General features: G+C 36.5%; 3 protein-coding genes across 15 annotated transcripts; 2 read left to right on the top strand and 1 right to left on the bottom strand.

The window, feature by feature from the left end:
- Positions 1-28: 28 nt before the first annotated feature.
- Positions 29-4,724, bottom strand: LOC140003858 (protein THYLAKOID ASSEMBLY 8-like, chloroplastic). Its single transcript, XM_072066540.1, has 3 exons — positions 4,170-4,724; positions 2,098-2,488; positions 29-233 (listed from the first exon to the last, which is right to left on the bottom strand). The coding sequence occupies exons 1-2, from the start codon at positions 4,578-4,580 to the stop codon at positions 2,099-2,101; spliced, it is 801 nt and encodes a 266-aa protein (XP_071922641.1). The 5' UTR covers positions 4,581-4,724; the 3' UTR covers positions 29-233; position 2,098.
- Positions 4,725-8,263: 3,539 nt separating this feature from the next.
- LOC113707850 (uncharacterized) lies at positions 8,264-12,426 on the top strand. 7 transcript variants are annotated; one of them, XM_072066467.1, is made up of 6 exons: positions 8,264-10,535; positions 10,652-10,859; positions 11,152-11,280; positions 11,367-11,496; positions 11,646-11,702; positions 11,898-12,426. In XM_072066467.1, the coding sequence occupies exons 1-2, from the start codon at positions 8,471-8,473 to the stop codon at positions 10,666-10,668; spliced, it is 2,082 nt and encodes a 693-aa protein (XP_071922568.1). In that variant the 5' UTR covers positions 8,264-8,470; the 3' UTR covers positions 10,669-10,859; positions 11,152-11,280; positions 11,367-11,496; positions 11,646-11,702; positions 11,898-12,426. The 7 variants fall into 7 exon arrangements, with proteins under 7 accessions (XP_071922568.1, XP_071922567.1, XP_071922569.1 ...); XM_072066466.1 differs by adding an exon at positions 10,953-11,026 and having other exon boundaries at positions 11,152-11,496; XM_072066468.1 differs by lacking the exon at positions 11,367-11,496 and having other exon boundaries at positions 11,152-11,274.
- Positions 12,427-15,207: 2,781 nt separating this feature from the next.
- LOC113709584 (uncharacterized) lies at positions 15,208-19,223 on the top strand. Of its 7 annotated transcripts, none has more exons than XM_072065409.1 (7): positions 15,248-15,368; positions 15,712-15,793; positions 16,341-16,558; positions 16,637-16,813; positions 16,905-17,129; positions 17,257-17,385; positions 18,639-19,223. In XM_072065409.1, the coding sequence occupies exons 3-7, from the start codon at positions 16,346-16,348 to the stop codon at positions 18,870-18,872; spliced, it is 978 nt and encodes a 325-aa protein (XP_071921510.1). In that variant the 5' UTR covers positions 15,248-15,368; positions 15,712-15,793; positions 16,341-16,345; the 3' UTR covers positions 18,873-19,223. The 7 variants fall into 7 exon arrangements, with proteins under 7 accessions (XP_027088180.1, XP_027088183.1, XP_071921510.1 ...); XM_027232380.2 differs by having other exon boundaries at positions 15,249-15,368; positions 16,334-16,558; XM_072065408.1 differs by lacking the exon at positions 15,248-15,368 and adding an exon at positions 15,392-15,553.
- Positions 19,224-21,944: the final 2,721 nt, after the last annotated feature.

Here is a 21,944-nt window from a genome sequence, read left to right as displayed (position 1 = left end):
AAAGAGGTGCTGCCAAAGAAGAATCAACTTGGCATGAAACAATGATGCTCTTCAAAACAATGATGTGGTATTTTGTACATTAAGCCCTGTTCTTATGGTAAAGCTAATGATGTGAACTGGTTTCCAAATCATAAGACAGCTTCTTATCCTCCATTCAGACGAAATGGTACAGCCCAATTCTCAGCAGTTCCATACCATCTTTTCCTTGTGAACTGAGAAAATGATCATAAGCCCTGAAATCAAATAGTTCATATGATTAATGAACATACAAAATGCAAGTCCGCTGTTGCTGACAAGTGTCTACACATCGAATGAAGAACTTAAAAGCTTTAACTCTTTCCATGTTGCTTCATGCAAACTACAATCTTTCTAAATTTGAAAATGCTGACCAGTAACTCACCGTTCACTTCTGCAAAATATCTAATGAAGATGTTTTGCAATAAGCAGAATACCTCAAAAGGATCAAAGCGTGGCCTTCAAAATTCTCGACATTTTATTGACTAGGGTTTAATCAGTGGTAGCTATGGTCATCTTACCTTATCTGATGCAGATTTCATGATGAGGTCCAATTATTTGTATTACACATGCTTTCAACAGTTTTCAAGCGGGTGCAGTTCACTACCTTCATCAGGTTTTGTTGTTTTGTCAGGATAAAACAAGCAGCGAGCTGGCTACACTCAAATGATCAGCCCTACAGGGGACTGAGACATGGAGGATTCAAAACTTCTTACTGTCACTGTAATTTTTACTTGCACAAGTGAATCAAATTTAATCCACATGTAAAAAGGTCACTAAGGAGTTTTATTTATTTATTTACTTATTTTGGCTCAGGAAATCTTAGAAGCTTATTATTGATGATATGACATCAAACTATACCTTCTTGCAATGGCTATATGCACATTTGATGACCACGTGTAATTTTTTACGTACAAAAGGGAATAGTTATATGCCACATGCATAAGATTAGCCATACAATCTTATTAGTCGAGTGACATTAATCTAGACCTCCATTTAAGAGTTATATCCAATGTTTTAAGAGGCAGAGGGTATTGGTCAAGGCGAAAACCCTGCAATTTGGGGCATCAGGTCCATGAAGTTTAAATGATTTCTTCGTTGATCTAATAAATGAATATTATATTATACAGTATGATATGTAATCAAGACCCGCTAAAAGTGCAAAATCTTAATATACTTACAGAATAAAAAAGTAACTAAACTTAAAGGAACACTAAATTACTCAAGATTCCCAACCATGAGGGGAGTTCAAATTTTTGGCAATATTGAAAACAAGCTACAGATCACAACAGAAAAAAATTAGATACGGTAAAAATGAGAAAACTTGTCAAAACATGGGGGGTCAATCATTCAAACTTCACCTGTCAAAACTATCTTTAGCCTAAATGTCTCAATATACGCACTCTGGCATTGACTGACCAGGAATGACAACTATAAATTAGAGAGATCACACCACAGTAGTTGAACCCATGCATAAAGAAGATGAATTTTCTTACGTACTCCCATAGCAATTCTTATGCTACCCCAACACCCTGAGGCATTTTCACGCCTTGCCTCTAGACATGCCTTAGAATGCCCTTTAAATCACTGATCATGTGTGTGCACTAGCATCAAAGTATATGGATACATCTGTGTGTGTGATCCCACATATGTATCACACATGATCCATTGAAGAATAATTTGATAACCAGAAATGAAAACAATCAGAAGCTCAGGTGACTGTTTCAATAAGCTAGAGATGACAAAAACCATTTTTCTTGGCCAACTAGAATGCTACTACAGTTGAATCATTAAAGATTCAATAAGTAATGAATCTATGATGACTTCATATAACTAACACAACCACAAACAAGACAAGAAGAGGTAGTTACAAGGACATCTGGAGAAGCATCTCATTTCTGATTTCAGCTCTGACATTTGTTTCAAGGACAGTGAAAAAAAAGAAGCTTCACAGCTTCCATACATTATGCTAAATTTTCATACATATACTTAAATATACAAATCTGTACATCTATATATGAAACGAGTGACAACTGTTAAAAGCAAAGGAAAAATGCACCACAAGAAGTTTTAAGTACAAACCTCAACGAAGTCCAAATATCTCTTCAGGAGGATCATAAATATGTCTGTCAGGAAATATTTCCTCAAAATCTTGCTTGACTCTGTTCCGCAAGAGGGGATGCGGCAGCAGCCCTTTCAACAAAATCCTGAAAGGCAATTCTTCTGGTGGCTCTGGAGACTTCTTCATGTCCTCATAAATGTTCATTGCATCTGCAGGAGATCCATATCTCAAGAAACCTCGAATGACTTCAGTGTATGTCTGAGAATCAGGAAACAGGTCCTCCTTTCTCATGCTTTCCCATAGCTCCATTGCTTCGTCCATTTTTCTGCCTCTAGCCAATGCAATGATTAAATCCTTGTACAGATAGACATCAGGCTTATACCAGTCTTGCTTCTGAATCGCCCTAAATATCTGAAAAATGGTATGGATCATATTTAATCATATTTGACAAATATAACAAGCAAGCGTTCAGAAAAATACCCAAGACTGCATTTAGCTGAAACAGTTTCTCATGCTTTCACCACTAAATGATAAAACCAGGATCAATTATGAGGAAAATCAATTTCTTTTTCCTTTATAAAAAAGCAATTAAAGCTTTTCTACCCAAAACAGGTAGCTGATAAAACACAATGTGCAGTGGGTTTCTTATTTATGACACTCAATTAAACTTCACAACAAACCCTGGTCCCGAAATTCTAAGAGTCGTCCTTAGAAGAAATATTGACCAAAATATTATTAGGTGTCAAATGCTCCTAGTTTTTCTTTGAATCTTTAAAAACCACTTTAACCCCAAAGATAAATAACTTTGTTTGTCTCTTACCATTGTTTTGTTTCATATTCCTTAAAGATTTTTGCCACCATTGCATGACTCACTACTTTGCAGACTTGGACCAACAGAAAGAATGAGACCAAGGCGGTATCATATTAAAAATTCATGTGGTCAAAGCAATTTAAGAGAAGCTCAATGTGCAGAAAACCATATTTATTCCTGTCCACAAATGCATTGTACAGCTGCAATATGCATGCAAGAACAATTAGGTGAATCAAATGAATGATTTCCAAATAAAAGCTTCACAATATCTAGGTCAAAACCTTACTGCTAAAACCAAGGACATACTTGTAGTCGAAAAAGAATCTAAAAGCTTTTGGATGGTTTTTGATATCTGCAATGAAAGTTAATTAGTTTTATTTAGGGTGAGAAAATCTTTAAATAAATAATTAATCTTTTATACTACAAGTGATTTGAATTTGTGTAACCTTGGTGAGGAAGTTAATCTCAAAGTATGATAGCCACGCAAAACAATTTGTGTGCAGCAAGACAATGCATGCAATTCCAAAACCCTTTGAGATAACATGAAATGGGTTCTACTCCATGAAACACTCCAATGCAGAAGCATGGCAACTATGGACGGCTGAGGAATATGCGAGCATATGTATTGCAGGCTACAGATGTGAAATATTTGGTGAATTTTCTCAACTTAAGCACCGAATGGATAATACATCCCAAAGCACGTTTCTTATCGATACAACATTTGAGAATAAGCTTTTCAACCTCTCGCTTTAATGTATCTATTCTCTTAAGGTATATAGTCACCTTCAAATCCAAATCTGCTTTTACTTAATCTCTTTTACTTACTAAATGCTTCAATATTTTCAAAAATATCTTAACGGTATTCAAGGTTGCTATACAATCACTCTTAACGAACATCTATCTCAGATGATTTTGACAAATCACATCTTTCTTCCACCATTTCAAGTATACTGTTTGATTGTTTTCCAAGAATAAGCCAAAGTACACAAGTCATGTAAACTTTTACCACTTCAGCTTAATGACCTATATATTCTTTACTGCGGACAAATCAGCAAAACACCACCAATTAAATTTGGAGAGATATTATCCGAATAACCAAAACAGTCAACCACTGCTCGTGATTAGGGAAACTACAATCCTGCAGGAAAGCTGCAATGTACAGCTGCTAAAGCAACAAGTACCACTACTACACAAACTTAGTTCCAAAAAGGCATCATTGCAATGTATATTCAGAATTCCAAATAAACGTTACAAACTACATTGGAGCAATTAATCAAATACCTTGATTGCTAGAGAGACCTCTTGCTGGCGTTCCAGTTCATTGAGAACAGCGACCATGTCCATCTTCAGAAGCCTCAGGACGTGATTTTTGACGAACCTTTCAAGCTTTTCATCGTCCTCCTTGAATTTCTTCAAGCCCAATATCACAAACAGAGCTTCTTTGCCGATCATTTTCTTGCCTCTCCAAAGAGGCCCTCTTGGCCTACCGTCGTGGGTGAACCTTACAAATTGCTGGGCCATCTGGGTTCTCCTGACCCCGCCCAGAAACATCTGCCGTTGCGATAGTAGCGGAGCTGCAGGAGAAAGAGGGTGAAAAAGGGACGAGAGGTGCCTTCTTAGAAGTGGTGATATTGAGTGTGTTTTTGCACCTGAAACTATGGCTGCCATAGCCGCCATTTTAGAAAGAGACATGGCCGGGAGATGGAGCGGAACAGAAGCAAATTTCACCGCTGAAAACGTGACAAGATTTCTCCGGCCACGCTAGAGGGAAATGTGGCAGCGAAGGTTGTGTACACTGATGCGAAAGAGCAATTTGTCTGACTAAAATCTCACAAATTTTCATTATTTATATTTTTGTGTGAGCAACTAATAACAAAATATATTTGTGTAGAATTCAAATTACGTTTAGGGTTAAATGCAAAACGCACCTCGAAACTATGTTCGGTAAGTGATTTGCCCCCTATATTATCAAGGGATAATTGCAGAAACCTCCCCTGAGGTTTCTAACACTTGCATTGACCTCCCCTGTGACTTGAAAAATTGCACTGACCTCCCCTGAACTTACTACTACTTTGCAAATTCAGTCCAAACGATTAAAATATTGTTTTAGGGAGTAAAATTAGAATTTTGTACCAGATTTGCCCTTTATGCTACATATCCAATGAATGACAAAGTATTACAAATCAATTAACAATTAATAAACTTTAAGGAGTGTAGTTTTCCTGCAAATACGCATTACCTATTTAAAGTACCAGCTCTTTATGGGTATCTTACTTTCAAACATTTAATTTGCAAATACGTATTATCCATTTAAAGTATCGGTTCTTTATGGATATTTTACTTTCAACATTTAATTTATGATAAATATATCAATGTTTGTAAGTAAAATTCAAAACGTGTTACAGTAATATTCTTACAAAAAGGAAATCGGTAGTATTTGCAAATATTTGTATAGTGAAAAATAATTTTCCAAAATCAGCAGTATTTTCCAAAAAATATTTAAGTACAATCAAATCTTTGTACTCTCAAGTATTTAATTTTTAATAAATACAATACCTACCAATTTTTCTTCCGTAAAAATATTAATGTAATTTTTTTCAATTTTAGTTACAAACATTTATGGTTTTAACATAAATTAAATGATTCAAAATAAAATGTCCATAAAGAGCCAATACTTTACTCATCTAATGAATGAAAGTCATAAAGAATTAATACTTTATGAGCCATTTATTTTTTTAAAAAAATATTTAATTTATATTAAATAGATAACCTACCGATTTTCTTTTTATAAGAATATTACTGTAACACTTTTTGAATTTTACTTATAAATATTGATATATTTATCATAAATTAAATGTTTGAAAGTAAAATATCCATAAAGAGCCGGTACTTTAAATGGGTAATGCGTATTTGTCTATAAACTACACCCCTTAAAGTTTATTAATTGTTAATTAATTTGTAGTACTTTGTCATTCATTGGACATGTAGCACAAAGGGCAAATCTGATACAAAATTCTAATTTCACTTCTTAAAACAATATTTTAATCGGTTGGACTAAATTTGCAAAGGACTAGTAAGTTTAGGGGAGGTCAGTGCAATTTTTTAAACTACAGGGGAGGTCAATGCAAGTGTTAGAAACCTCAGGGGAGGTTTCTGCAATTATCCCTAATATCAATTGTCACAATTTCACAACCTCATGTGGTTATACAACAATTTTTGGCACATTAATCCAATTTAAATTAATGTGACAAGTAGTTTTTGATTAACCCTACAAATAATTGTGTTACATGAGTTGCAAACGAGCCGAACTAAATTGAGTTTCAACCTAATCGAATCGATCCTCAATATAATTTTACGAAACTTGAACTCGACAAGTTCAAAATGTCTAGTTCGAACTCAAGCTCGACTCAAATTCGAGATCAAACTCGAGTTTAAAAAAATAAAAAATTTTATTTTTTAAAAATAAATAAAATAATAATTTTTTTAACAAATAATAAAATATTAGAAATATATATATGTAATTTTACTATTAAAATAAAAAATAAAAAATATATATAATCGAGCTCGATTTGACTCGTGAGCTAACGAGTTTAGTATTCTTAACCTTGAGTTCGAATTCGAGTCGAGTTTGGATCCGATCACGAGCAATTCGATTTATTTGCGGTCCTAGTTACCTCCAATGCCTTTTAATACCTTCTATTTTTATCTTATTCTCAAATTTTTCTACTTCAATTATGAACCATCATGCACCTCCAGTGAGTGGCATTGCACTAGGGGTGGCAATTCGGGTCCAAATCAGGTTGGCGGGTCGAGTTCGGGTCAACCCGTCAAAAAATCTGTCGACCCGAGCCCGACCCGCCAACCCGTGACGGGTCAGGTATGCTGACCCGAACCCGAAAATTTCAGGTTGGCGGGTTGGCGGGTCGATCCGAAATGACCCGAAACTTAATTTTAATTTATTAATTTATCACTGTAATTTCTAATAAAATCAATTTCTCATAAAACTAATTACATAATCAAGTAATAAAAATTTAAATAAATAATTCCAAACCAAATCTAAAATAAATTAAACACCGTAAAAGTGTTTTATCCCAAACAAAATATAAAATAAATTAAAACAGCATAAAAGTAAAAAATAATATAATATATTATTTGTCCAAATATAATAATTTCAACTTCACACAAATTAAATAAATTCATTTAGAATTAAGTAATTAATGCCTTTGAAAAAAAGAATAACTTAGTTTAGTTAGATAAAATTATTTTTATGTTTATTAAATTATTTTTAATTCGTTAATGGGTCATATTGGGTCATATCAGGTCACCACGGGTTGACCCGAAATCGACCTGTTTTCTTTTCGGGTTCATCGGGTCCAACCCGATTCTGACCCGAATTCCCGAAACCTTAACCCAAACCCATTAATTTCGTGTTAGGTTCATGTCGTGTTTTCAGGTCGTGTCGAAAATTGCCACCCCTACATTGCACCATGACAACTACCATCGAACTACACAAAAGAAGAAGAAAAAAATCATAACTAACTTATATGGTAATGAAGCAAAATCATAGTTTTCTATCAAAGTTGGAAACCATCATTAACCTATGCAAGAAATTGAAAATGTACCTTATAAATTTACAACAAATGTTCAATTTGTGAAACCTATAACATAACCTTATCATATTGTAAAACCAATACCAAACCAAGGCAAAAACTTATATGTAGCAAACAAAAAGTAGAAATACCTAATAACATCAGTTCACAAAATTAGAGTGTAAGGGGATAATAGGATTGGGCCTCTTAGACACAAAAGTGATAGTGATGGAGAGATTAGCAGTATCAATCGAGGTTGATAAATGCAAGGTTCATTTGGACAAAGGAAATTGTTATTGAATTTGGAATCTAGAGAATGATATAAATTCAAAAAAAGGCACCCAAAAGAAGCGGGTGCTCATGGTTCTGTTAGTTTAGGGGGCTTGAAGTGGTTAATTTTGAGTGGGAAAAGAGGAGAGAAGAGTCTTAAGAAGTTTAAGTGTTACTCGAATTTCACTTGAACTAAAATAATTGAGTTTGAGCTTGATTTAGATTTAGATTACGAGAACTTGAATTCGTACTTGATCTCATATAATGTAATTGAATTCAATCAAACTTGATTAACATAAATTAGTGTTTTATGTGCTCAAATGTCCCGCGAAAATTAGTAACCATCATTAGTCTACACAGTGAAGTTGACGACTGAATTAGAACGGTTTTGCCACTTTGAAGTACTCCATTAGATTGATACATTTTTTGGCTTTGGGGTACTCAATTGAGATTTTCTATTAATTTGGATGACTAAATTAGAATTACTCCTTTCTTTTGTAGAGAGGAGAAACTAGAATAACATTTTTACAAAACTCCCTCCAATATATACACCACTGGTTTGAAAATTTTCATTTTGATTTTATCACAAAAAAAAGAGTTTTGGTAGAAAGCATGTTTATTTTCAGTCGAAAACCACCATTATTAGACTAGTTAAATTTTCGTTGGTGGTGTGAGGTGGCTGTGTACTATCCAACTGTGGTGGTGGCGGTGGCGGTGGCTGCAATGTCTCCCCGGTGGTGGAGATATCGTGCTTTCCTCACCAAACCCCTCTATTCTTTACTCAAATTAAGACACTTCTGCCAATCTGCCACCGATCCCATTTCGAATTCCCAGTCAGTTGTGAAAACAGTCAGCTCATTAGTCCAGGAATCATTTTTTCAACAGAAGCAAAAATCCCATTTCGGGCCAGTACTTGCCAACCTTAACATGCCTATAAGTCCCGAATCTTTAACCCAAGAAGAGGCCATTACTATAGCTGCATCTTTGGCTAATGAGTCAGGCTCAATGGTTGCACTGAGTTTCTTTTACTGGGCAATTGGTTTCTCGAAATTCAGGCATTTTATGAGGTTTTACATTGTTTTAGCTATGTGTTTGATGAAAAATGGGAACTTTGTGAGAGCCAATGAAGTGATGCATTGTATGGTCAAGAATTTTGGTGAGATCGGGATGCTAAAGGAGTCTGTCGACATGGTGCTTGAGATGCAAAATCAAGGCTTGGTTCTCAGTGTTCATACTCTGAATTGTGTCCTAGGTGTTGCTGTTGAGATGGGGTGCGATGAGGTGGCTGAGGATGTGTTTGATGAAATGTCTGAAAGAGGGGTTTGTCCTAATGCTTGCACTTTTGAAACCATGGTTGTTGGTTATTGCAGGATGGGCAGAGTTCTGGAAGCGAATAGGTGGCTGGTTTCAATGCTGGACAGGGGTTGTCTTGTGGACAATGCAACTTGTACTTTGATTACGAGTGTGTTCTGTGAAAAGGGTTATGTGAGTAGAGCACTGTGGATTTTTAATAAGTTGGTTGATGTGGGATTTGCTCCAAATCTGATAAATTTTACTTGTTTGATCAATGGATTATGCAAGAGGGGCAGTATTAGGCAAGCATTTGAATTTTTGGAGGAAATGGTTCGAAAGGGTTGGAAACCAAATGTATATACCCATAGTATTTTGATTGATGGTCTTTGTAAAAAGGGCTGGACTGATAAAGCATTTAGGCTTTTCTTGAAGCTTGTTAGAAGTGATAATTACAAGCCCAATGTGCATACTTATACAGCTATGATTGCGGGGTACTGCAAAGAAGAAAAGTTAAACCGAGCTGAGATGCTGTTGAGCAGAATGCAAGAGCAGGGATTAACTCCTAATGTCAATACATACTCCACTCTTATTGATGGATACTGTAAGATGGGGAATATAGGCCGTGTGTATGAGTTGATGAACACAATTCGTAGAGCTGGTCTAGCTCCTAATATTTGCACCTATAATACAGTTATCAATTGTCTTATTAAGAAGGGAAAGGTTAGTAAGGCTCATAAATTGCTCAAAAGAGGTTTCAGAAATGGACTTTCTGCTGATATAGTTACATATACTATTCTCATTTCAGAAAGTTGCAAGCAAGCAGACTTAAGGCAAGCATTAGCACTGTTTAATAAGATGGTAAAAGCTGGTATAATGCCTGATGCGCATGTGTACACTACCTTGATTTCTGCTCTCTGCAAAGAAAACAGAATGGCAGAAAGTGAAAAGCTGTTCGATGATGCTTTCATCAAGCTTGGCCTGGTTCCGACTAAACAAACTTATACAACTATGATATCTGGATATTTCAGAGATAAAAATGCTAGCATGGCCTTGAAATGTTTTCAAAATATGAATGAACATGGTTGTGCTCCTGATAGTCTTACTTATGGTGCCATGATAAGTGGACTTTGCAAGGAGTCCAAATTGGATGAGGCTAGAAGACTCTATGAGACAATGATAGATATGGGGCTTTCCCCATGTGAAGTTACTCGGCTGACGATGGCTTATGAATTTTGCATGAAGGATGAATCGTCTGTTGCTATGGCCCTATTGGACAAACTAGAAAAAAAGCTATGGGTTCGCACTGTGAGCACCTTAGTCAGAAAGCTATGTGGTGAAAAGAAGGTGGACATAGCTGAGCAGTTTTTTGACAAGCTATTGAATAAACACCAGAATGTGGACCGTGTAACTCTTGCGGCATTCATGACTGCTTGTTATAATAGCAACAATTATGCCCTAGTTGCAAATGTCTCTGACAAGATATCAAAGCAAAAAGGTTACTTGTGTATATTTGCAGCATTTAATTAAGATGATTTTCATTGTTTTGCATTTCGGATTGCTTGTTCATTGTAACATGTGTGTCTGAAGATGGTTTACTCAAACTTATTGCAGGAGAATCTATTAGATGATGTTACCCATCTCTGGCAATTAAGAACAGCAAAACAGTGAAAAAGTCAAAAGTGGTTTTTTCGATTAAGCTGTTGCTTTCTCTAGCCATGGATTGGAATATCCAGCATGAAAGCTTCTGCTTTCCTTAGAGGGACTGAAACTACATACTGGAGTTTTTGGATGCCAGACACCTTTTGGATGACTGGAAAATGTAAGCAACATCCATAAGTTCTTTGAACCTTTCATTCTATGATTGCATCGATTGATGCGGTATGAACTTTCTGATATTTCCTTCATTTTGAAGCCTGTGAAACCTGGTTGTGGAACTTTAAAAGTTAGTGCCATGTTCAATCTAGTCGTGACTACTCTGATTTTGATGTAATTTCCATTTCATCTCTCGTCTTTCTTTTAGTTCTATGGAGAAATAGGACATAATAGAGGCTGTCTGTGATAAACCTGATTACTCTGCAGGTGGTTAAATTCTCTAATTTTTGTGGTTACAGGAAAATTGGGAGACAGTGCTAGTAACTAAGAAGTTTGATTCAAGAGTTCAATTCAGTTTTTTCAAATACTTGAATTGAATCAAATTATCGTGTGTACTTTTAAAAAGTTTACGCTCACATGAAGTTAAGGTTCCTCTCTCCCTCCCTCTCTCTCTCTCTGTTCCTTGTATCTTGTGTCCATCCTAAATAAAAATGCCATTCTCCCATTCTCCCAGGTTAACTTTTCACATCGAGGCGTCCTGCTTTATGAGGACTGTAATGGCTCCTTGGTGCTTCACAAGATTTTTGTTGTACATTCAACAATGCTTCATTCATTGTAGTTGACTGTGCAAAACAGATGTCTATGTTAGTAATTAACCACTAAGTATCTATTGCAGGCACTTTTCTTGTAAATATCAGGGTTTCAAGTCTTCTCGTTTTTTGATTTTGAGTTAATCCAAGTTTCAGACAGACCCACTCATAATATTGAGACTTGAAATCCTCGTTCTATGCAGGCTGAAGATGTTATTATTTGATCAACTGATGTGAGATTGATGGACCAGAAAAATGAGGTTTGCCTTTTCCACTTTGTTGCTAATTTCTTGAAATCTTTCTAAGAAAGGTTTAACATAATTTGATGTACTTCGTAAGCGTGTCTCAAATTGAGTTATTCTACCTGACTGACGGATTAAAACACTTGCCCTTCTTGGTTGTGCTGTTACCTTCGATGTTTGTCTGACATTTGTCTGCTTACCTTTGATAAGCAGGAATTTGAGCCCCATATACGAAGAGTCATACTGCTTCAAGTTTAAGATCCTCAAAAGGACTACAACTGTAGTTCTTGACATGCGAATGTTACGCCTTGAATCTTGAAAGATGGATGCAGTGGCAAAAGAAGAGGCAGCATGAGTTTGCCACAAAAGTTCCTGCGTCAATTTCATATCTATGGAAATATTTCAGTACCCTTTGAAATTGGTTGACAATGCTGAGTTTGCACGGAATCATGTTTCGGTTTTAGGCAGGATAATTGGAATGAGAAACTTGCATAAAGATGCTCCGTCGAAGCAATGACTGGTAGCATGTTCACAAATGGAAGTTAGTGTTGCTACTACATAATCTCCAAGGTATAGTGGCAACAATTTACATGAAGAGCAATCTGAAGTCTGCACTCGAGGATTATTTTAGTATTGTATCTGGAAACATAATTGCTGTAGCAAAGATCAGAGGATGAGACCTGTAATTCATAATTTATTTGAGCAAATAATAATAGAAATAAATATTAGTAAAGTTGATTCACATTAGTGTCTGCAGTTTGCATATTCGAACAGACAAAACATGAAATCTTAAGCCTTGACTTTGATTAAAGGAGATCATTTTTTCTTTTTTCGTTTCTTCTAATGTTGTAAGCATCTTTTTCTCCCTTGATCCTTCCAACCAAAGCAAACGTTCGTTTACTCACCATCTTATGGTTGGGCTAACGCAAGACAAATCAGTGGTTTAGAGTATTTGAGTGATGTAACTGAAAGCTCAATTTACAACTAGACAAGATATCAAGGGGCATCTACACATTGAAATTTTTTAAAAATGTAATAAAATTTGAATTAGACCCGTTTGAAGTTGCGGTGCATTTACAAAAAAAAAAAAAAACGCTTTCAAGCATTAAAAGTACTTTTAGAGTGTTTGGTAACTAATTTTCCGTAACTCAAAAAGCTCAACTTTTGGTAACCTAAAAGCGCTTTTATTAGTAGTACTTATGTGAAGAGTACTTCTTTATAAACCACAATAACTCCAAACAGAGCCTAATTTTTTACACTGACAATGTATATAATTAATGTCACCCTTGGATGCTTGATACCTAATTCGATTTTGGATTTGAAAAGATATAATTGAGCATATATTATTAGTGTTTATAAAATTTATTCATAAGATTATGTGCATATGAAATACTAGCATGCTGCATGCTGCTGTTCAAATAATATGAAGACATAAATTAGTACTATCATGTTGACTTTAACTCCGTTCTAACATCATATGAGAATCAAATGCAAATCATGACTAAAGACTAATAGACAAAAGCATGAAAGTACCCTTTATTTTTTTGTTCTTTTTTAATAACCCTCTTGATTCCATTCATATTGTCACAATTGATTTTCTTTTTTGATCCGTTGAACTTTCTAAATAGGGAAATTTGCCAAATTGGTCCCTAACATTTACCAAAAACACTTTTTTAGTCCTTTACATATAAAATCAGCCAAAATGGTCCTTCACATTTAAATTGTGAGCCAATGTGGTCCTATTGCTCGTTTTTGCTCATTTCTCCGGCTAAAAATAGCACGCCTCTCTCACGTGATCATATTTTTAGGGGCAAAACCGGAAACACATTTCATTACCTGTTAAAAGTAAAAGGTGTGGACAACCACCAAAATACACATTTCACCTTTGGCTCTCAAAGTTTCAAGAAACCCTAAATTGCATCCCACGGCCACGCCCTCAACTGACTCAGCCGCCTCCTCCCTCGCTATCCCTTCTCCTCTCTCCACTGTCCGTCCTCCCCCTCCCCCTCCTCATCGCCAGCATTTCTCCAACCTCCGGCGAGCTCTCTCCTTCGATGATGATATTGATGCGAGGGACTCGCAAGACGAGGGAGAGGATGAGGAAGAGCACCAAGAGGACGAGGAGGAGCTTCTCGAGCTGGAGCCCCGAATCGGATCTTGCCGAGTCCGGGAAGCTGCCGATGAGTTGTCTGTGGGAGGTGTTGAGGAGGCTCCCGCCTCCAACACTGTTGTCGGCGGCCAGGGTTTGCAAAGGATGGAGGGACACGAGTAAGCGGCTTTGGCGGGCGGCGGAGGAGCTGAGGCTTAGGGTTCCAGCTGAGGCCCAAATTGGATTCGTGGGATCGATGTTGCACAAATGTCCTGGACTTGTTAGACTCTCACTTAGAATGGAAAGGTTAGGACTTTCGGATATAAGTAAACAAGAACCAGATCTATGGATTCATCAAGCACATCACTTATACAGGAGAATTACAAAATAATTTTCGCCACCATTCGGGGATGCAATTCAGGTTTCTTGAAACTTTGAGGGCCAAAGGTGAAATGTGTATTTTGGTGGTTGTCCACACCTTTTACTTTTAACAGGTAATGAAATGTGTTTCCGGTTTTGCCCCTAAAAATATGACCACGTGAGAGAGGCGTGCTATTTTTAGCCGGAGAAATGAGCAAAAACGAGCAATAGGACCATATTGGCTCACAATTTAAACGTGAAGGACCATTTTGGCTGATTTTATATGTAAAGGACTAAAAAAGTGTTTTTGGTAAATGTTAGGGACCAATTTGGCAAATTTCCCTTCTAAATATATCATTTTGTATATGTTTCAAACTTGTGGAGATTTTGAGTCTTTCTATGATAAGAATTCATCGGACCACTTTTCCAAAAAATTAGCTAGATCATAGAAGTAGTTAATCATGAATAAGATTGGTTTAGCTAAACTTCCAAAATCCAAATGATCAACATTAAAGAACTTGTAAGAAGCAACCACCCATGTTAGACATGAACTCATTCCAACACTGAGGCTTTATCTTCATTGCCAAATCTTTGCCTTTCAAGAATAGCAGCAAGGAATTCACATTATTGTTTGGACAGTGTTTTATTTGTTAAAATTTATTTGCTAGCATCATCATACATTTTTCAACCATTTTTTTTATTTTAAATATATCACATCAAAAAAATATTACAGTATTTTTTTTTAAAAAAATTATTCCAAATAATTTACTATCCAGATACACTATCATTAGTATCCAAATTCTTCGTTGCAACTACAACTAATATACTTTTCTTTTTCTTTTTTTTGGTTGTAATTAGAATGAAAAATAAGAGTACTACTATTATAACTTATCACAAAATTAAAAATTCAACAAAAAAAGCCATCACAATCAAAGTGACAATATCAAAAAGAATCTCAACTAACCCCACGTTAGCAATTTGAAAAAAAAAAGGAAAGAAAGGAAAAGCCGCCACTGATTTGTTTTTTCTTTGGCAAATTTAAAAAAAGAAAAGAAAGGCCGGCACTTATCCGGTTTTTCTTTTGAATACTTGTTAAAAAGTCAAAAAGCAACAAAAGCAGTTTCTCAGCTATGTCTCTTTCCATTTACAAACTCCAAACGTTCCTGAACTCAGCAGTTGGAGTTGGAGGAGCTAAACAGCAGCGCCCATTTTGTCTTCTACAGCTTTCCTTCAAGGTACTTAAAACCCATCTTGATTTTAATCTTTTATCCCTCTCCACTTTCCTTTTTCTGTGTTTCTAGATTTTACTGGGTTATATCCATTTACTTCTGTTATTGTACTTGTCATTCAAAATTGTAGCTTTTGTTCCTCTTGTTGAGTTTGAATTGTATTTGCTGTTGTGGTGATCTGATCAGAGATGGTAAGGTTTTGTTAATATGAACTGAAAAATTGTCAACTATGAGAGATTGAGGAGATTACCATTTCCTTTTGTTATTGCAATCTTGATGAAATTTGCTTCCTACTGGGATTTCTAGCTTTTTCTCACAGATCATTTTGATTATTGGTACTCATGAAAAGGTAAAATACATGAAGAAAAAGCAAGGAAACAGCAATTGATGAATCAATTTTGTGCCATGCTGACTGCTACTTCAATTAAGTAGTAAAGTTTCAATCTTTTTTCCCTCCTTTTGTTGGTCCAATATTTAAAGTTGAAATGTCTTATCTGCTACTATCACTTTCGATATTGTGCAATGCCTAATTATTTGAGTCCCTCAAATTTTAAGAAAAGAAGTTGTTTTCTAAACAGGAGATTATAGCTGCATCAGCTCAACCTCCGATTAAAATTTAGTGTTGTGGCTGATAAAATCTGTTCGAAACTATTCTAGCAGGGAGATTGCTGATCCTAACTTGAGTAGCTTTCTGTACTTTGTCTTATTACGGAGTTGGATAGATTGACTAATCCCCCTGACCATTTGATGCGTTTCAGCAATATAGAAAATTTGTCTTTGGGAGCAGCAAAATTATCTATATGTTCTTTCTTGAATTTGAGATTTGTGACTCCATTGGCATAGGCATTTCTACTTGTTTTTGAGGAGTCATTGATCTCACAGCATAAGGAGGTGCTCTTACTTTTTTGTAATATGAATTTCACAATGTTTAAATTCCTAGGGGATTAACGTCTTAGCATATTGCATTTTAGCACGCAGTACCGATGGCTCGCTCTGCTCTAGATGAGATGTCAGCAACTGGTGCTTTTCTCAGAACTCCTTCAACCTTCCGCAATTTGATATCACAAGATCCAAACTCCCCTTTCCCTGCAGAAGCTGGAAGGTATCACCTACATATATCATACGCTTGCCCCTGGGCGTCCAGATGCCTGGCATACTTGATGATCAAAGGGCTGGACAAATGCATCAGCTTTACAGTAAGTGTTGTTTAAACTCTTGTTTCAAAAAACTTTCAAGTTTTAACCGTAATTATATTTTTACTACTCCATTATCAGTCTGTCAAACCAAAATGGGAAAGGACTAAGGAGACTGATGAGCACATGGGATGGGTTTTTCCTGCTTCAAGTTCTGAGGAACCAGGTGCTGATCCCGATCCTTTCAACGGGGCTAAAAGTGTCAGAGAGCTGTATGAGATTGCAAGCACAAACTACTCAGGCAAATATACTGTTCCAGTAAGTATTATCTATAAAATGTGAAATTCTTTCTGGGTTTTTCTCTGCCTGAATATCTCAGCTCAGACTGCAGGTTTGTGTTTTCCATTAGGTTCTTTGGGATAAGAAACTGAACACGATTGTGAATAATGAGAGTTCGGAGATTATCCGAATGTTAAATACAGAGTTCAACCATCTGGCTGAGAATCCAGAACTGGACCTTTACCCTTCTCATTTGCAAGATCAAATCAATGAGATAAATGGGTGGATATATGATGATATAAATAATGGAGTATATAAGTGTGGGTTTGCAAAGAAGCAAGAGCCTTACAATGAGGTAAGTTGTTAAGTTGCCATTTTCTTGTAGGTCCCAATTAACTATTTTGTGTCAAACCTAGTAAAATCAAAATCTGCATGTGTTCTGTTGATAATTTTTTCATAGCGTACCATTATGACCTTTGCAGGCAGTGAAAAAGTTATATGAAGCCTTGGACAAAGCCGAGGAGATACTCAATAAGCAGAGATACCTGTGTGGTGGGACTGTGACTGAAGCAGATGTTCGCCTGTTTGTCACATTAATAAGGTTTGATGAGGTATGGATCTTTGTATGAAAGAAGATTATCCTACTAACTTCAAATGCTTGCAGTTCGAGATATTCATCTGTTTGTCACATTAATAATGGTTGATGAGGTATGGATCTTTGTATTCAAATGCTTGCAGTTTTGAAGCTTAGGAAAGAATAACATTACCTCAAATGTCAGAAAGCATTCCACAAAATTTACACTTCCAATCTGTGATTTATCTTGTATGGTTCAGTCTGTATACATGCTAAAGCTTATTTATTTAGACATTAATTCATGAATCCAATTTGTCAAGGGTACCGAGTTAAACACACTTCTATCTTTAGAAGACACAAATCTTTTGAGTTTTCTTCCTTGGAAATGATTGTCAAAGTCTGCTTGTGTGGTATTCTGTTATTGTTATTGTTATTATGATTGTTATTATTGTTGTCGTCATCGTCATCATTCGTTTGTTATTTGTTGTTTGTTTGGCAAAATGAAAAAGCTAATGGTAGCTATTTTGCATCGTACCTTTTCCGGTGTAAGACCTTTGGCACAGGAACTATTCTTTTTTTTTTTCCCTTTGGCACATGACATGATCAGAGGTTGTACACTACTAGAATTCACTGTGAATCTTAATATCTAAAACTACCATTTGACTAAATTTCCAGTTTCACACAGAAAAACACATCCCCAATTTACTTTAAACTTCTCTAATCCTTCTTGTTCAACAAAGCTCTGACAGAATGATTTAGTGCTGAGTTACAATTCTGAATGTAGTTTAGTTCAATGACCACTACATCCCACAGAACTCTATTCAGCTTACCTATGCCTGGAACAACATGAAATCAACCAGTAATGTTGTAAAATCATTGTATTTCCAAGGGAACTTAAACCATTCTATTGAATATCAATAGAAAGGATGAAATTGGTTTTGCAGGAATAAGCCAAATCGTTGCTGCGTTGTAGTTTGTTTAGGCTGAAGCAGGACTTGTTTACTTGTACTAGAGGCCATTGTACACTTGACCATTTTATTATTCCAGATTGAGACAATCAAGTGCCACAACCATGTAACTAATGATATTGTTGGTATATAACAAATTACAGGTAAAATAAAGTTTTGCAAAGCTAGCAAACCTGAGTTTGGACGAAAGAATATCTGATGTTGTTAGACATGTTTTTTATCAAATCTTTTGTTGACCTTTTAGCTTTCAGTCATTAAAAGCTTTTGAGCATTCACATGCCTATATGATTTACTTAACCAAATCAAATTGTATACTTTATAGGTTTATGCAGTTCATTTCAAGTGCAACAAGAAGTTATTACGTGAATATCCAAATCTTTTCAACTACACCAAGGACATCTTTCAGATTCCTGGGGTGAGTAGCACAGTCAACATGGAACACATCAAGAAGCATTACTATGGAAGCCATCCTTCCATCAATCCGTTTGGAATCATCCCCCAGGGTCCAGATATTGACTATTCATCTCCACATGACAGAGCAAGATTCTCCAAGTAAAATAAGTGAAGAAAATGCGAATACTTCTGTATGCAGTGCATATCCAAAGCAATAAAAGTTTGTCCGAGATAGCAATGGAAGTTCGCGGCTACAATAGACGAATGCTAGTTTCCTTTCTTTTTTTTTTCGGGGAAGACAACGGTTGCTGAAGTTACTGTTTTAAGGTTTTTGAAGAAAGTGTTTGTGTTTTGATAAATCTCTTGAACTTAGTATCAGGTTTGAGGCTGCTTCCTGTGAATAGCCTGCTCTCATTGAGCTTGTATGTTCGAAGCAACGAATAAAAGCTGAGACCGTCTTTTGCTTGAAAGATGTTATTAATCGTGGTATAGAAGAAATGAAATCTTAATGCTCTCCCTTCTGAATTTATCAACCTTGGGAAGCTGGAGGTGGTTTTGGGAGGAGTGGAGGGGGGACTATGTATTTTTTGTTTTGCATAAATCCATTCTATGGAAATTGGTATCAGACAACTTTCTCTCATTTTTTTTGGGGAAGGGGGTATTGGGGGTTTGGTTTGATGCGTTTCGGAGTTGATCTACTGCATGCATGGCGTATGATTCTAAATTCTACTGTTGCATATAAGTGATTATGCTACTATGTCACATGATAGCTCTTTTGCTACTTGAATGAACTGATTCTTACAGATTTAGCTCCTGAAGTAGATACCAACTTTTCTCATACAGCATTATCTTCTCCTTGTGGCTGTTTAAACTTGGACAATATTAAACTCATCATTATCTAGAGCTCCTAGAATTTAACCAATCCCATTATGTGGTAGTATATTGACGCACCCCTCCTCTCCCTTCTCCCTGGCATGGAAGAATATGAATCAACCAGTGCTGCCTGTGTTTTTATTCCTTGTCAGAATTAAGATTCAACTACATTTGGAATTCATCCATGTAGAATGATGCGAAGGATTTGTTGTCCCATCATTGCTATTTTTTTCACAGTTATCGTAGTTTAATTCTTTTTTTTTTCTTTAAATTCTAATAACTAATACTAACAAGGATATCCAATAGTGCTACACCATTAAAATATTAAATCACAATTTGCTCAAGCACCTAATTTGTTTGCTTTGGCAATATCAGAGCTATAGACAAGTAAGTCATTACATTTAAAATTTTCCATTCACTTCTTCAGTCAATTCTTCATTGTTCAGTTCCAGACAAAGTCCTTTACCACAACTTTCGATGGATCAAAATAAGATCAACAACAGGAAGAGATTGATCAATGAGCTCAATCGCCAGGTTCGATCTGGGAAGAGCAGCTGCATCTGGGACACCCACTACCATTGCCAGTTCTTAGTCACAAGCTTCTTTTCTTTAAACAACATATTTCCATGAAACAAACAAATGTATCTCTAGTTCTTTATGCTACCTTTTGTCTTCCCTTCAGCTTCATCTTCCAATTTAAGCTGCTGTCCCCCTTAGTTAATCTCTGTCTTTGTCTCTGCTTGCGCCCCCAATAAAATATTCAGTCCTTTTCATTCCTCTGTAGTCTGGTTCTTGTCTTTTGGCTTGCTCCATGGCCTATCCAGATCATGGTTCGAAGTCTCGGCCGAGACTGAGACGACTCGGCCGAGTCGTCACCGTGTCGGCCCTTACCGATACGATACCGTGACGAAACGATACCGAGATACTTGACTCACCGAGAAATCGGCCGAGACGTTACCGCGACGGATTGACTCAGCCGAGTCACTCCGAGTTATCCCGAGTCAAGATGAGAAATCGGCCGAATTACACCGTGACGGATTGACTTGGCCATTTCTTTTGCTATTTTTTATTATTTTTGTTTAGCATACTTTTTTTATATTATTAATAATTTTTAGAATATTAAATACTTTAAAATTTGCGTCTCACCGAGACCGCGACCGATATGCCGAAACCGATGTGGAACGTTCCGGGCCGCGACCGTGACCGCGACCACGACTTTGAACCATGATCCAGATCGTTTTCATCAGTGTAGCTGGTCAGAAAGCAGTGGCTCAGAATACGACAGTGATTAATTACTCAGATGAAAGCAGTGACTGCATCTGGTGTACCTTCTACACCAAACAATTTGAGGTTTCGTCGAATGAGTCCTTTGGTTGATGGTCGGCATATCAAACCAGACATTAACAGGTTTGCTAATTGTCTTTTGGATATTTGGTAGACAAGAGCCATCTTAACATCCCTTTGATGAAAGAATATATTGACCACCATTGGAATCCCCTCGTGGAAGTTCTAGGCAGAGATAAACATTTCTATATGTTTCGGTTTCCCAATCAGGCTGATATGTTGTCACTTGTCAGTTCTTGGCGAAGGGCCTTATTCTGTCTATGGAGCATTGCTTGTTCTACGTCGTTGGGTTCCAGCAGAGACAGTTCTCAGGGATGTCTCCGTCACAGAAATTCTAGTATGGGTTCAGATTTCCTCCAGAATCTGTTAACGTTGTCTCTGGAAATATTTTTGCTTCAGTCATTGGCCCTGTTGAAGAGATTAATATCAGTAAAAATCCTCCATTCCATTTGCATGTTCGAGTCTGGATCCATCTCAATAAACCACTTCTCAGTGGTTTCTGTCTAAAACTTTTCTCAGGAAGTGTGATTCACGTATCGTGTAGGTATGAGCAGCTCTTCAATTTCTGCAGTAAAATGTGGAGTTATAACCACTCCTTCGATAGTTGTTCCATAACAAGTGAAGCAGATTTAGAGCAATTTTTAACACCTTGGCTAAGGGAAATCACAGAAAGATCGGATTTTGAAGTTTGCCTCGATCAGGACTCAGGAGGAGCTTTTTCCCAGCTCCTTTGGAACTTTCCAGGATGCATCTACCCCCAGAATCTCTGTTTCAAGGCCATCAAGAAAGCAATTCAGTTCAACCATCCCACAGGGTTCTTGATGGTTATAAATTTACCCAAAAATTCATCAGGCTAGAATGACTGAGGAGATTACAACTCAATGATCAAGATCCTACATTCCTTATATTCAAGCGCCAGTCTCTGCAAAATCCTTCTTCCAACCCTGCCCAATTTTCGCCAATGCAGGGGCCAACTCCTCATCAGAGATAAATGCAACGGTCAGTAATCGTTCTGGTT

Source organism: Coffea arabica, chromosome 9e (assembly GCF_036785885.1).
Source record: "Coffea arabica cultivar ET-39 chromosome 9e, Coffea Arabica ET-39 HiFi, whole genome shotgun sequence".
Classification (NCBI taxonomy): Eukaryota; Viridiplantae; Streptophyta; class Magnoliopsida; order Gentianales; family Rubiaceae; genus Coffea; species Coffea arabica.
The sequence above is the reverse complement of the archived record's forward strand: the minus strand, read 5'-3'. Positions and strand labels throughout refer to the sequence as shown.